This window comes from Oscarella lobularis, chromosome 4, assembly GCF_947507565.1.
Source record: "Oscarella lobularis chromosome 4, ooOscLobu1.1, whole genome shotgun sequence".
Classification (NCBI taxonomy): domain Eukaryota; kingdom Metazoa; phylum Porifera; class Homoscleromorpha; order Homosclerophorida; family Oscarellidae; genus Oscarella; species Oscarella lobularis.
This window is the reverse complement of record NC_089178.1, coordinates 206,540-219,934: the sequence shown is the minus strand read 5'-3', so window position 1 is coordinate 219,934 and position 13,395 is coordinate 206,540. Positions and strand designations below refer to the sequence as shown.

The 13,395-nt window shown below is 49.8% G+C and overlaps 1 protein-coding gene, 3 long non-coding RNA genes and 1 pseudogene across 5 annotated transcripts; 3 read left to right on the top strand and 2 right to left on the bottom strand.

The window, feature by feature from the left end:
• The first annotated feature begins 3 nt into the window (after positions 1-3).
• LOC136186505 (gluconolactonase-like) lies at positions 4-1,506 on the top strand. Its single transcript, XM_065973862.1, has 6 exons — positions 4-251; positions 306-413; positions 467-604; positions 771-1,047; positions 1,104-1,171; positions 1,230-1,506. The coding sequence occupies exons 1-6, from the start codon at positions 30-32 to the stop codon at positions 1,380-1,382; spliced, it is 966 nt and encodes a 321-aa protein (XP_065829934.1). The 5' UTR covers positions 4-29; the 3' UTR covers positions 1,383-1,506.
• LOC136186507 (uncharacterized) lies at positions 259-2,352 on the bottom strand. 2 transcript variants are annotated; one of them, XR_010669737.1, is made up of 6 exons: positions 2,079-2,350; positions 1,966-2,029; positions 1,822-1,915; positions 1,705-1,752; positions 1,520-1,641; positions 259-1,448 (listed from the first exon to the last, which is right to left on the bottom strand). It is a non-coding gene; the product is annotated as an uncharacterized lncRNA (long non-coding RNA). The 2 variants fall into 2 exon arrangements; XR_010669736.1 differs by having other exon boundaries at positions 261-1,641; positions 2,079-2,352.
• A 242-nt stretch (positions 2,353-2,594) lies between these two features.
• On the top strand, positions 2,595-3,551 carry LOC136185622 (uncharacterized). Its single transcript, XR_010669588.1, has 2 exons — positions 2,595-3,228; positions 3,279-3,551. It is a non-coding gene; the product is annotated as an uncharacterized lncRNA (long non-coding RNA).
• Positions 3,552-4,734: 1,183 nt separating this feature from the next.
• LOC136186785 (NADH-cytochrome b5 reductase 3-like) lies at positions 4,735-13,050 on the bottom strand (annotated as a pseudogene).
• Positions 12,652-13,174, top strand: LOC136186788 (uncharacterized). The gene is made up of 2 exons (XR_010669760.1): positions 12,652-12,684; positions 12,977-13,174. It is a non-coding gene; the product is annotated as an uncharacterized lncRNA (long non-coding RNA).
• The last annotated feature ends 221 nt before the right edge of the window (positions 13,175-13,395 follow it).

Here is a 13,395-nt window from a genome sequence, read left to right as displayed (position 1 = left end):
CGGGGTGTCAACACGTCACGCGAGAAGCCATGCAGCAGCAAGTTCGAGTAGAAGTCAAATGCAACGAGGGTCGAGATATAATAGACGAGAGTGCTACAGCAAAGAAACTGACGCCAGACGACGCAAAATTGATCTGGTGCGAAGGACCGGCGTACTCACACAGGACGAATAGCCTCTACTTCAGCGACGTTCGAACAAGCACCATGTACGTCTGGATTTGTGAATCAGACAAATGTAAAGTGTTCAGAAAGGTGCGCTTTCGAATTGGGGAGGAGGGCGGGGCGAAGGTGTAGCCTCCTATTTAGCCAAGCCACAATTCGAACGGCAATTGTATTGACAAAGAAGGAAGGCTTATCACATGCGAGCATCGTGCAAGGAGAATCACCAGGACCACTCTGACTTCGGCCGCCAATGTACGTGTAGTCAGAGCACAGAACTTTTTACTATTGATTGCTTTCTTCACCAGACGGAAGAAAGTGTGGCGCAATTTTACGACGGCAAACCGTTCAACTCGCCTAACGACGTTATTGTCAAATCGGACGGCTCGATTTGGTTCACGGATCCTGATTACGGTTGTAGCGTTTCCGAAGGACACAGCTCTCCAGTGCGTCCCCCATTCCCCTACGAAATTAGTACAGTAAAACCTCTATACTGCGGCCATCGTTAGACAAAAGTTGTTACGTGTAGAAGGCCGCTAGCTATCACAGGTTTTAGTGTACAAAACAAAGGAACAAAGGCCATTTACTCATTCATTTATCTAATTGTTTTAGCAACAGCAAGAGGGCTGCTACGTTTACCGTCTGTCTCCTGATGGGACAGAAATTAGCGTCGTTTCCAAAGACGTAATGAGACCAAATGGATTGTGTTTCTCGCCTGACGAATCCAAACTCTACGTCGTCGATACGGGAGCCGTCGCCTATCCAAAGTGCGACGAAGTTTGCGATCCCGTCGTGGACTGGAACAATCCACACAACATCCAAATGTACGACGTCAAAAACGAAAAAGAATTAGAAAACGGCAAAGTCCTGATCGACAGCTTTGACAAAAGCAAGCACTCACGCAGTCTTAAAACATCTAATTCAATACGAAAGAAATTGCTTTAGGCGTGCCAGACGGTATTAGGTGCGACGTTAAAGGCAATTTGTACGCGGGAACTTGGGAGGGAGTACAGGTACTATAAATTAGCTTCATCAACTACATTGCTCTACTACTAGTAGTTAATGATGCAGGTTTTCAGCCCTGACGGTCGCCAGTTGTGCGTCATTCGTACTCCAAAAACAGCGGCCAACTGTTGCTTCGGAGGAATGGAGAATAAAACATTGTTCATCACGGCAACCGATACCGTGTGGGCAATCCAATGCAAACTAGCCGGAGCAGTTTGATGATGCAGGGAGGGAGAGCCGGAAGGAGAATGACACTCTTCTTAACATTCTTACTAACGTTTAACCCTGACGTGTATCAACAAGATTAGTTGGCCGAAAGTGCAATACAAATCCCCCGCATTCAGCTTTGACTTTACCTTTACGGCGGCTCCTTTGTGTCCACTTTGACTTGGCAATTGCCTTTGTTCTCTGGGTTGTTCTCATGGAAACGAGCACGCGTTTGGCGAAGCAATTTCACACGAAGATCTGCGGCGGCCTTCTGGATTAAATAATTTATAGTAGGTAAAGGAGAGCAATGAATGGGGAAATTCAAAACGCTTACTGTGAGAATTCATTCGAAAGCTTTATTTCCATCCAGATACAGATTGACCTTCAAGAGAAAAGGAGAGAGAAAGTCTACTGGTTCATGAAAAAGAGACTCTATACTAGGATTTCTTACTTGTTAATTAATTAATTAATTAATTAAAAATTCCTTTGTTGATTCCTTTAGGCTGAAAATTTCCAAGTTTTACTTCGGACTGAAATCGAATCGTCTAAAATGCAAAAGTGACCCCCTTTCGTAATATTCTAACACGTTTCATACGAATTTCGCTCTTTTCGAAACGACTGCCTTTTCCGCTGAACCGAGACGTTCGAACGCGTCTAGACTTCGAAACTGCATTCGCCTTACAGAAAAAAGAGCGTTTTAGGTCTTACTTAGCTCGGAAAGTTCGCTCGAGGCGCTAGGAAAGCAATTCGACGTTCTCCTTCGATTTTCCAAGCGAACGACGAGTTGCGCTCCTACTTCTCTGCAGATTAATCGTAGTAGACGCCGCGTTTCGCTCGAATTCGGTCGAGAATGGCCTCGAAACGAACTTCTTCCCCATCGATCACTCCATATCACGTGAATCGGACGCCCGTATCTTCGTGCGACGAAATGAGCGGCGAAAAACAACGAAAAGACGTACCTAACAGCGATTTCGTTTCGTCGTGGCCACGTTTTCTTCGCCATCTTGTTCGATGTAGGTGCGATATCTGTCGCCTCTAACCGAAATCGTTATGCAATATTTCGTCAAACCGGAATCGAAACCGGTTTGCCTTTTGACACCTTCTTTCCAAAGAGCCAATGAGCACGAAGAGCGGAAACCAGCAAGCCAATCAGAGCGATGGGCGGGGCCACAGTATAAAAGCAGAGCGCGCCCCAATTTCCTTCAGTTGCGGCTGAGGGTGGATGGGTCGCGGAGCAATCTGCGTCTCGTCCTTGACGGATCGACCCGGGAGATTTGGCAAAAGGCAAGTCTGGATAGTTGACTCAGCGTGGCCCACGGTATAATGCCGTGCCGGAGCCTGTAGGCAGGGCAATGGGGGGCTTCGGCCTCGGTCTACGCACTGGGATTCGCGATTACTGCGGTCTTATTGTCGCTAATGGGCACGACTCACGTTAGGCTCGAGTGAGAAACGGCTCAGAGGGGGTGTTCAACCATGGCCTGGTTGCCGGCACTTTTCTCACCCGACAGTGCGATTAGACCAAAGATAATCCGACCCAGGAGACTTCGATTCCGGCATGCACTGTCTTTACTGTCGACTCCTACAAACGGTGGTCGGCCGCTCTCCACTTCCAGTAGCCCCGGTTCTTCTCAGGAACACATACCGAAGGGTTTTGGTACCACCGCGCCGGGGGACTACGGTATTAGGGGCCGTCTCTCATCCAGGCGGGTACCGGTGGGGTGGCTGATGACGTCGTGGCTCGCCCGACACTTTTTGGAACGGGTGGCCATTGCTTTTGCGGTGGCTGCCTTGGGCTACGAAGCGTCCGAACCTCCGCGCGGTGTAGCCTGGATAGCGCGAATACGGACGCAGCAAAAAGGTACGTACAACGATTTTTTGACAGATACTAATTTTTTTCTTTTTTTCTAGGTGGAAGCGTGAAGGAGAGAGCTCGAGAAATCGAATACGGAACGACAGAGACAAATCTTCTTCTTTTTTCGGCGGAAACGTGACGAAAGAGCTCAAGAAATCGACGACGGAACGACGGGATGTTTTCTAGGTGGAAATATGGACGAGAAAGCTGAAGAAAACGAAGACGAAACGATCAAATCGAAGAAGGAACGATTGGAAGGAGTTTGCGAGCGATCGAGCGCATGCAACGTTTTTTCTTTTTGTATGAAATAAAACTGTTGTAAGACTCTATGGTAATGGCTCGTCAGCGCTGTTTCTCGAAGCAAACGCGATGGCAGTTCGATTTTATCGCTCCGCGTCGGTGTCTCCAAACCCGGATTAACAGCGACGAAGTGCCTCTTGTCTCAAAAGAAAGGCGGAAGAGAGTGAAAGACTTTAACGCGAGGAATGCTTCTTATTATTTATTCATCCACTATTTATTTGTCCAAACAAGGCCCGTCCATGCAGCCCAAACAGATCGCTCTCAAGTCTACGTACAGTACGTCACATGTAGGAAGAAAGAGAAGACAAAGTCATTTCAAGGTGGACGATTTCCTGGCCCCATGGTGCAGTGGCAGCTCGACGACTAAGCTGCAGCTGGAGAAACGAACTCGAATAAGGAGAGAGAGAGAGAGAGCCAAGAGCATTTCCTACGAATCCCTGGGGCCGAACTATTATTAGAAGTCGTGGGTATTGCCGATTATTTAAATGTACTCGATGAGTTGCCGAAAGTGCAAGACGCCTCCTTGGCTCAAATCCCCCGCACCCATGCCACCTTGAGCACAGCTTTCACTTTACCCTTATGGCTCCTTCGCCGAGGTCTCTCTGCGTCGCCGTCCTCGCCTTTCTCACAGTCCACCGGCATCGTCGAATGGCTCATCTCCACGAGACAGAAAAAGAACGAGGAAGTGGCTCTAAGTTCAACGGCCTCTTTCGTCGGAGCGTGCTTTCACTTTAGCTTGGCAATCGCCTTCGTTCTCTGGGTTATTCTCATGGAAACGAGCGCGCGTTTAGCAAAGCAATTTCAAAAGAACCACTGCTTAATCCTCGCTATTTCGTTTCTAACGATTCCAATCAACGTCATGGTAACAATGACAACGAATATCATAAGTTTCTACCGCGGCGACGAGAACGCCTTAGCAATCATAGCCCTATTACTGGGAATCCTAGCAAGCGTCGGGGAAATCTCATACAAGGTGAAAAAGAAAGAGGGAGACACGTGGAATCGCGTCGTACAAGTCAGCCCTGTACAGGACTAAGTATCTAGCGTGAGACCCATCATGTATCGGTTTTGTAGACGTAGTCGCATGCAGTTTTTATCCGCTTGAGGTTCAGTTAGTCAGCTCTGTGCTAGTGTAACGTCATTGTGCAAATATATAGGGAAACCCTAATACTAAACCTATGTTGATGTGATGCGAAGAGTCTATAGAAAGGAGCAGCTCTACGCGTAACTCTTGGTGCCACAATAAACCAAAAAACAAGACAACGAAAAATAAGGAACTCGTGGCGAGCCTCCAAAACAATGTTGCAGCTTCAAAAAGCGAAGTGCATTTGGGGAGCGAAGGCCGTGTTTCTCCAAATTGGGAAGACACGCGTATTTGATCATGGGCGGCGGACCGCACATAAATCTGCGTGGACGCGTCGGCGGGGGGCAGGTGCTCGCGAATCATTTCCTCACTCACGAAACCCGAACTGTATTTCCAATCTGGGGGCGTGATTGCGTCACAAGGACTGGGATCCCCAGGGGATATATCATTAACATTACGGCAAGCAGTGTACGTATCCGCCGGCAGGAGGTGTATATATTCCGGCAAGCGGTGTATATATTCCGGCAAGCGGTGTACGTACTCCCGGTGTATATATTCCGGCAGACGGTGTATATATTCCGGAAAGCGGTGTATATATACCGGCAGGCGTGTACGTACTCCGCCGACAAGCGGTGTATATATTCCGGCAGGCGGTGTATATATTCCGGCAGGCGTGTACGTACTCCGCCGGCAAGCGGTGTATATATTCCGGCAGGCGTGTACGTACTCCGCCGGCAAGCGGTGTATATATTCCGGCAAGCGTTGTATATATTCCGTCAAGCGGTGTATATATTTCGGCAAGCGGTGTACGTACTCCGCCGGCAGGCGGTGTATATATTCCGGAAAGCGGTGTATATATTCCGGAAGGCAGTGTACGTACTCCGCCGGAAGGCGGTGTATATATTCCTGCAAGAAACTACAACGGCTACAACTACAACAACTACCACAACGGCTACAAAGGCTACAAAGGCTACAACCACTACAACGGCTACAACGACTACAATGACTACAACGGCTACAACGACTACAACGGCTACAATGAGTACAATGACTACAAGGACTGCAACGGCTACAATGACTACAACGACTACAACGACTACAACGACTACAACGGCAAGCGGTGTATATATTCCGGCAAGCGGTGTACGTACTCCGCCGGCAGGCGGTGTATATATTCCGGCAGGCGGTGTATATATTCCGGCAAAGCGGTGTACGTACTCCGACGGCAAGCGGTGTATATATTCCGGCAAGCGGTGTATATATTCCGGCAAGCGGTGTATATATTCCGGCAAGCGGTGTATATATTCCGGCAGGTGTGTACGTACTCCGCCGGCAGGCGGTGTATATATTCCGGCAAACAGTGTATATATTCCGGCAAGCGGTGTATATATTCCGGCAGGCGTGTACGTACTCCGCCGGCAAGCGGTGTATATATTCCGGCAAGCGGTGTACGTACTCCGCCGGCAGGCGGTGTATATATTCCGGCAGGCGGTGTATATATTCCGGCAAGCGGTGTAAATATACCGGAAAGCATGTACGTACTCCGCCGGCAAGCGGTGTATATATTCCGGCAAGCGGTGTACGAACTCCGCCGGCAGGCGGTTTATATATTCCGGCAGGCGTGTACGTACTCCGCCGGCAAGCGGTGTATATATTCCGGCAAGCGGTGTACGTACTCCGCCGGCAAGCGGTGTATATATTCCGGCAGGCGTGTACGTACTCCGCCGGGAAGCGGTGTATATATTCCGGCAAGCGGTGTACGTACTCCGCCGGCAAGCGGTGTATATATTCCGGCAGGCGTGTACGTACTCCGCCGGCAAGCGGTGTATATATTCCGGCAAGCGGTGTATATATTCCGTCAAGCGGTGTATATATTTCGGCAAGCGGTGTACGTACTCCGCCGGCAGGCGGTGTATATATTCCGGAAAGCGGTGTATATATTCCGGAAGGCAGTGTACGTACTCCGCCGGAAGGCGGTGTATATATTCCGGCAAGAAACTACAACGACTACAACGGCTACAACGACTACAACGACTACAACGGCTACAACGACTACAACGGCTACAACGACTACAATGACTACAATGACTACAATGACTGCAACGGCTACAAGGACTACAACGACTACAACGACTACAACGGCTACAACGACTACAACGGCTACAACGGCTACAACGGCTACAACGGCTACAACGACTACAACGGCTACAACGACTACAACGGCTACAACGACTACAACGACTACAACGGCTACAACGACTACAACGGCTACAATGACTACAACGGCTACAACGACTACAACGGCTACAACGGCTACAACGACTACAACGGCTACAACGACTACAACGGCTACAATGACTACAACGGCTACAACGACTACAACGGGTACAACGGCTACAACGACTACAACGGCTACAACGACTACAACGACTACAACGGCTACAACGGCTACAACGACTACAACGGCTACAACGGCTACAACGACTACAACGGCTACAACGACTACAACGGCTACAACGACTACAACGGCTACAACGACTACAACGACTACAACGGCTACAACGGCTACAACGGCTACAACGACTACAACGGCTACAACGACTACAACGACTACAACGGCTACAACGGCTACAACGACTTCAACGGCTACAACGGCTACAACGACTACAACGGCTACAACGACTACAACGACTACAACGGCTACAACGACTACAACGACTACAACGGCTACAACGGCTACAACGGCTACAACGGCTACAACGACTACAACGGCTACAACGGCTACAACGACTACAACGGCTACAACGGCTACAACGACTACAACGGCTACAACGACTACAACGGCTACAACGACTACAACGACTACAACGGCTACAACGGCTACAACGGCTACAACGACTACAACGGCTACAACGACTACAACGGCTACAACGACTACAACGACTACAACGGCTACAACGACTACAACGGCTACAATGACTACAACGGCTACAACGACTACAACGGCTACAACGGCTACAACGACTACAACGGCTACAACGACTACAACGGCTACAATGACTACAACGGCTACAACGACTACAACGGGTACAACGGCTACAACGACTACAACGGCTACAACGACTACAACGACTACAACGGCTACAACGGCTACAACGACTACAACGGCTACAACGACTACAACGGCTACAACGACTACAACGGCTACAACGGCTACAACGACTACAACGGCTACAACGGCTACAATGACTACAACGACTACAACGGCTACAACGGCTACAACGACTACAACGGCTACAACGGCTACAATGACTACAACGACTACAACGGCTACAACGGCTACAACGACTACAACGACTACAACGGCTACAACGGCTACAACGACTACAACGGCTACAACGACTACAACGGCTACAACGACTACAACGGCTACAACGGCTACAACGACTACAACGGCTACAACGGCTACAATGACTACAACGACTACAACGGCTACAACGGCTACAACGACTACAACGGCTACAACGGCTACAATGACTACAACGACTACAACGGCTACAACGGCTACAACGACTACAACGGCTACAACGACTACAACGACTACAACGGCTACAACGGCTACAACGACTACAACGGCTACAACGGCTACAACGGCTACAACGACTACAACGGCTACAACGACTACAACGGCTACAACGACTACAACGGCTACAATGACTACAACGCCTACAACGACTACAACGGCTACAACGACTACAACGGCTACAACGACTACAACGGCTACAACGGCTACAACGGCTACAACGACTACAACGGCTACAACGGCTACAACGACTACAACGGCTACAACGACTACAACGGCTACAACGGCTACAACGGCTACAACGACTACAACGGCTACAACGGCTACAACGGCTACAACGACTACAACGGCTACAACGACTACAACGGCTACAACGACTACAACGGCTACAATGACTACAACGCCTACAACGACTACAACGGCTACAACGACTACAACGGCTACAACGACTACAACGGCTACAACGGCTACAACGGCTACAACGACTACAACGGCTACAATGACTACAACGGCTACAACGACTACAACGGCTACAACGACTACAACGGCTACAACGACTACAACGGCTACAACGGTGTATATATTCCGCAAGGCAGTGTACGTACTTTGCCGACAGGCAGTGTATATATTACGGAAGCGGTGTACATACTCCGCGGGCAGGCGGTGTATATATTCCTGCAGGCGTGTACGTACTCTGCCAGAGGGCGGTGTATATATTACGGCAAGCGGTGTACGTACTCCGCCGGCAGGCGGTGTATATATTCCGGCAGGTGTATACATACTCCGCCGGCAGGCGGTGCATATATTCCGGCAAGCGGTGTATATATTCCGGCAGGCGGTGTATATATTCTGGCAGGCGGTGTATATATTCCGGCAAGCGGTGTACGTACTCCGCCGGCAGGCGGTGTATATATTCCGGCAGGCGTGTACGTACACCGCCGGCAAGCGGTGTATATATTCCGGCAGGCGGTGTATATATTCCGGAGGCGGTGTATATATTCCGGCAGGCGGTGTACGTACACCGCCGGCAAGCGGTGTATATATTCCGGCAGGCGGTGTATATATTCCGGCAAGCGGTGTAAATATACCGGCAAGCATGTACGTACTCCGCCGGCAGGCGGTGTTTATATTCCGGCAAGCGGTGTACGTACTCCGCCGGAAGGCGGTGTATATATACCTGCAGGCGTGTACGTACTCCGCCGGCAGGCGGTGTATATACTCCGGAGAGCGGTGTATATATTCCGGAAGGCAGTGTACGTACTCCGCCGGCAGGCGGTGTATATATTCCGGCAAGCGGTGTATATATTCCGGCAGGCGTGTACGTACTCCGCCGGCAAGCGGTGTATATATACGGGCAAGCGGTGTACGTACTCCGCAGGCAGGCGGTGTATATATTCTGGCAGGCGGTGTATATATTCCGGCAGGCGGTGTATATATTCCGGCAGGCGGTGTATATATTCCCGCAGGCGGTGTGCGTACTCCGCCGGCAGGCGGTGTATATATTCCGGCAGGCGTATACGTACTCCGCCGGCAGGCGGTGTATATATTCCGGAAGGCGGTGTATATATACCGGCAGGCGTGTACGTACTCCGCCGGCAGGCATTGTATATATTCCGCCAAGCGGTGTATATATTACGGCAAGCGGTGTACATACTCCGCGGGCAGGCGGTGTATATATTCCCTAAGGCGTGTACGTACTCCGCCGGCAGGCGGTGTATATATTACGGCAAGCCGTGTACGTACTCCGGAGGCAGGCGGTGTATATATTACGGAAGCGGTGTACATACTCCGCGGGCAGGCGGTGTATATATTCCGGCAGGCGTGTACGTACTCCGCCGGCAGGCGGTGTATATATTTTGGCAAGAAACTACAACGGCTACAACTACAACAACTACCACAACGGCTACAATGACTACAATGACTACAATGACTGCAACGGCTACAATGACTACAACGACTACAACGGCTACAATGACTACAATGACTGTAACGGCTACAATGACTACAACGACTACAACGACTACAACGGCTACAACGACTACATCGGCTACAACGGTGTATATATTCCGGAAGGCAGTGTACGTACTTTGCCGACAGGCGGTGTATATATTCCGGCAAGCGGTGTACGTACTCCGCCGGCAGGCGGTGTATATATTCCGGCAGGCGTGTACGTACACCGCCGGCAAGCGGTGTATATATTCCGGCAGGCGGTGTATATATTCCGGCAGGCGTGTACGTACTCCGCCGGCAAGCGGTGTATATATTCCGGCAGGCGGTGTATATATTCCGGCAGGCGGTGTATATATTCCGGCAGGCGTGTACGTACTCCGCCGGCAGGCGGTGTATATATTCCGGCAGGCGTGTACGTACTCTGCCAGCAGGCGGTGTATATATTCCGGCAGGCGGTGTATATATTCCGGCAGGCGGTGTACGTACTCCGCCGGCAAGCGGTGTATATATACCGGCAGGCGGTGTATATATTCCGGCAGGCGTGTACGTACTCCGCCGGCAAGCGGTGTATATATTCCGGCAGGCGTGTACGTACTCCGCCAGCAGGCGGTGTATATATTCCGGCAGGCGGTGTATATATTCCGGCAGGCGGTGTATATATTCCGGCAAGCGGTGTATATATTACGGCAAGCGGTGTACGTACTCCGCCGGCAGGCGGTGTATATATTCCGGCAGGCGTGTACGTACTCTGCCAGCAGGCGGTGTATATATTCCGGCAGGCGGTGTATATATTCCGGCAAGCGGTGTATATATACCGGCAGGCGTGTACGTACTCCGCCGGCAAGCGGTGTATATATTCCGGCAGGCGGTGTATATATTCCGGCAAGCGGTGTACGTATCCGCTGGCAGGCGGTGTATATATTCCGGAAGGCAGTGTATATGTGCATATATTCCGGCAGGCGTTGTATATATTCCGGCAGGCGGTGTACATATTCCGGCAGGCGTGTACGTACTCCGCCGGCAAGCGGTGTATATATTCCGGCAGGCGTGTACGTACTCCGCCGGCAGGCGGTGTATATATTCCGGCAGGCGTGTACGTACTCTGCCAGCAGGCGGTGTATATATTCCGGCAGGCGGTGTATATATTCCGGCAGGCGGTGTACGTACTCCGCCGGCAAGCGGTGTATATATACCGGCAGGCGTGTACGTACTCCGCCGGCAAGCGGTGTATATATTCCGGCAGGCGGTGTATATATTCCGGCAGTCGTGTACGTACTCCGCCGGCAAGCGGTGTATATATTCCGGCAGGCGGTGTATATATTCCGGCAGGCGGTGTATATATTTCGGCAAGCGGTGTATATATTCCGGCAGGCGGTGTATATATACCGGCAGGCGTGTACGTACTCCGCCGGCAAGCGGTGTATATATTCCGGCAGGCGGTGTATATATTCCGGCAGGCGGTGTATATATTCCGGCAAGCGGTGTACGTATCCGCTGGCAGGCGGTGTATATATTCCGGAAGGCAGTGTATATGTGTATATATTCCGGCAGGCGTTGTATATATTCCGGCAAGCGGTGTATATATTCCGGCAGGCGTGTACGTACTCCGCCGGCAAGCGGTGTATATATTCCGGCAGGCGGTGTATATATTTCGGCAAGCGGTGTATATATTACGGCAAGCGGCGTACGTATCCGCCGGCAGGCGGTGTATATATTCCGGCAAGCGGCGTATATATACCGGCAGGCGTGTACGTACTCCTTATGAATAGTCTTACCTTCGGGTGGACGATCTAGGGTGTACCAAAGCTTGAAGTTTGGATTATCTGCTGCTATTTTTTTCTAGTTCAGGACGAAGGAGAATGTCATCTTCGGTCTATGGTATACATTATTGGTCGGAGGGTATTATCTATTTATTTATTTATTTATACCTGATTGGCAAATATGAGTGACATTTCTGTTCTGTCGTATGGGTCTTTTAGAATTGCTTGTACGATTTGAAGTATTGGGGTGATGCCTTGCGCACGAAAATATTGTCTAATGATAATACATTATTATTAAATACCGGAGCCTCCAGCTATCATTCCAATGTGAGTGCATTGTCGAGATTCTTCCTTTTTGCCTTCCTTGATGTGCGTTTTGCCTTGGTGAAGAGAACACGTGTCTCTGTCTCTCTCTCTCTCTCTTATTAATTACCTTTGCCCAGATAGGTCAGATGACCTGATGGCCCACGCACGTCAATTGCATCCCCAATTTCAAGGGATTCCAAGTGCTGAGTCATTTTACTGCCATCAGGAAAACGCGGATGAACATTGGCAAAATAGACCTAAAATAAATAATTAATTAAATACATCACATGACCCATAAGTATCCATAGCTACCTTGATGACTAAATCAAAGTAGCCAATTTCATCGTCAGAGGTCACGGGGGTATATGGACGAATGACGAGATCGTCTTTGATACGGGCGCTCAAGTACATGTGTTTCCCTGAGAGAAATGATTTCATGAAGGGGTCCCGGTCCCCCCTCTTCGAAGACTCACCGATTGGTAAGCCGAGAATCATGTCCGAGCGAAGCGAAAGCGTCGCGTGTCGTGACTCACGATCTACGTGCGAAAAATTTCGACGCGGCTCTCTAGTCACGTGGTTTTGTCTCGTTTCGCGTTTTCTTTCGGCTACCTCCTTTTCGATTAGCTTCATTGGGATCTTCATTGTTGGATCCAAGCATTTTTCGTGTTTCGGTGGCGTTGGGGACCCCGCTTTGCCTGTCGTTCCCCAGAACGTTCGGTAGGACGACGGGAACGATTGCCGCCACGACTAGACCAATCTAAAATGCATTAGAGAGACGACGTAATCGGCGAGCGAAGACGTCCTTTGGCTTACCATTTCGACCTCAGCGCACGTGGTGACGTCAAATAATCCCGGACAACCACTATAAAAAAATTGAAAAAATTGGTCACATACAAAATGATGGCATAAAAAACTAAAAAGGAAGTTAATTAAATTTGTATCAAGAAATAAAATAGCCATTCCGTTTCACGATATCCTTGAGTTGACCTGCAATATGAATGGCAATACACGCATCAACAACTTTGTTACGTCCTTCTCTTGAATCTCCATTCTCCTCGACATATTTTGCGAATGCACTCTTACTCCTTAGATGTCGTAAAAGTGTTCCATAATTGATACGCCACGCCCTTCACCTAGACCGGAATTGCGCCTAAACGAATGAACGGATTGAAACCAGCGATTGATAGTAT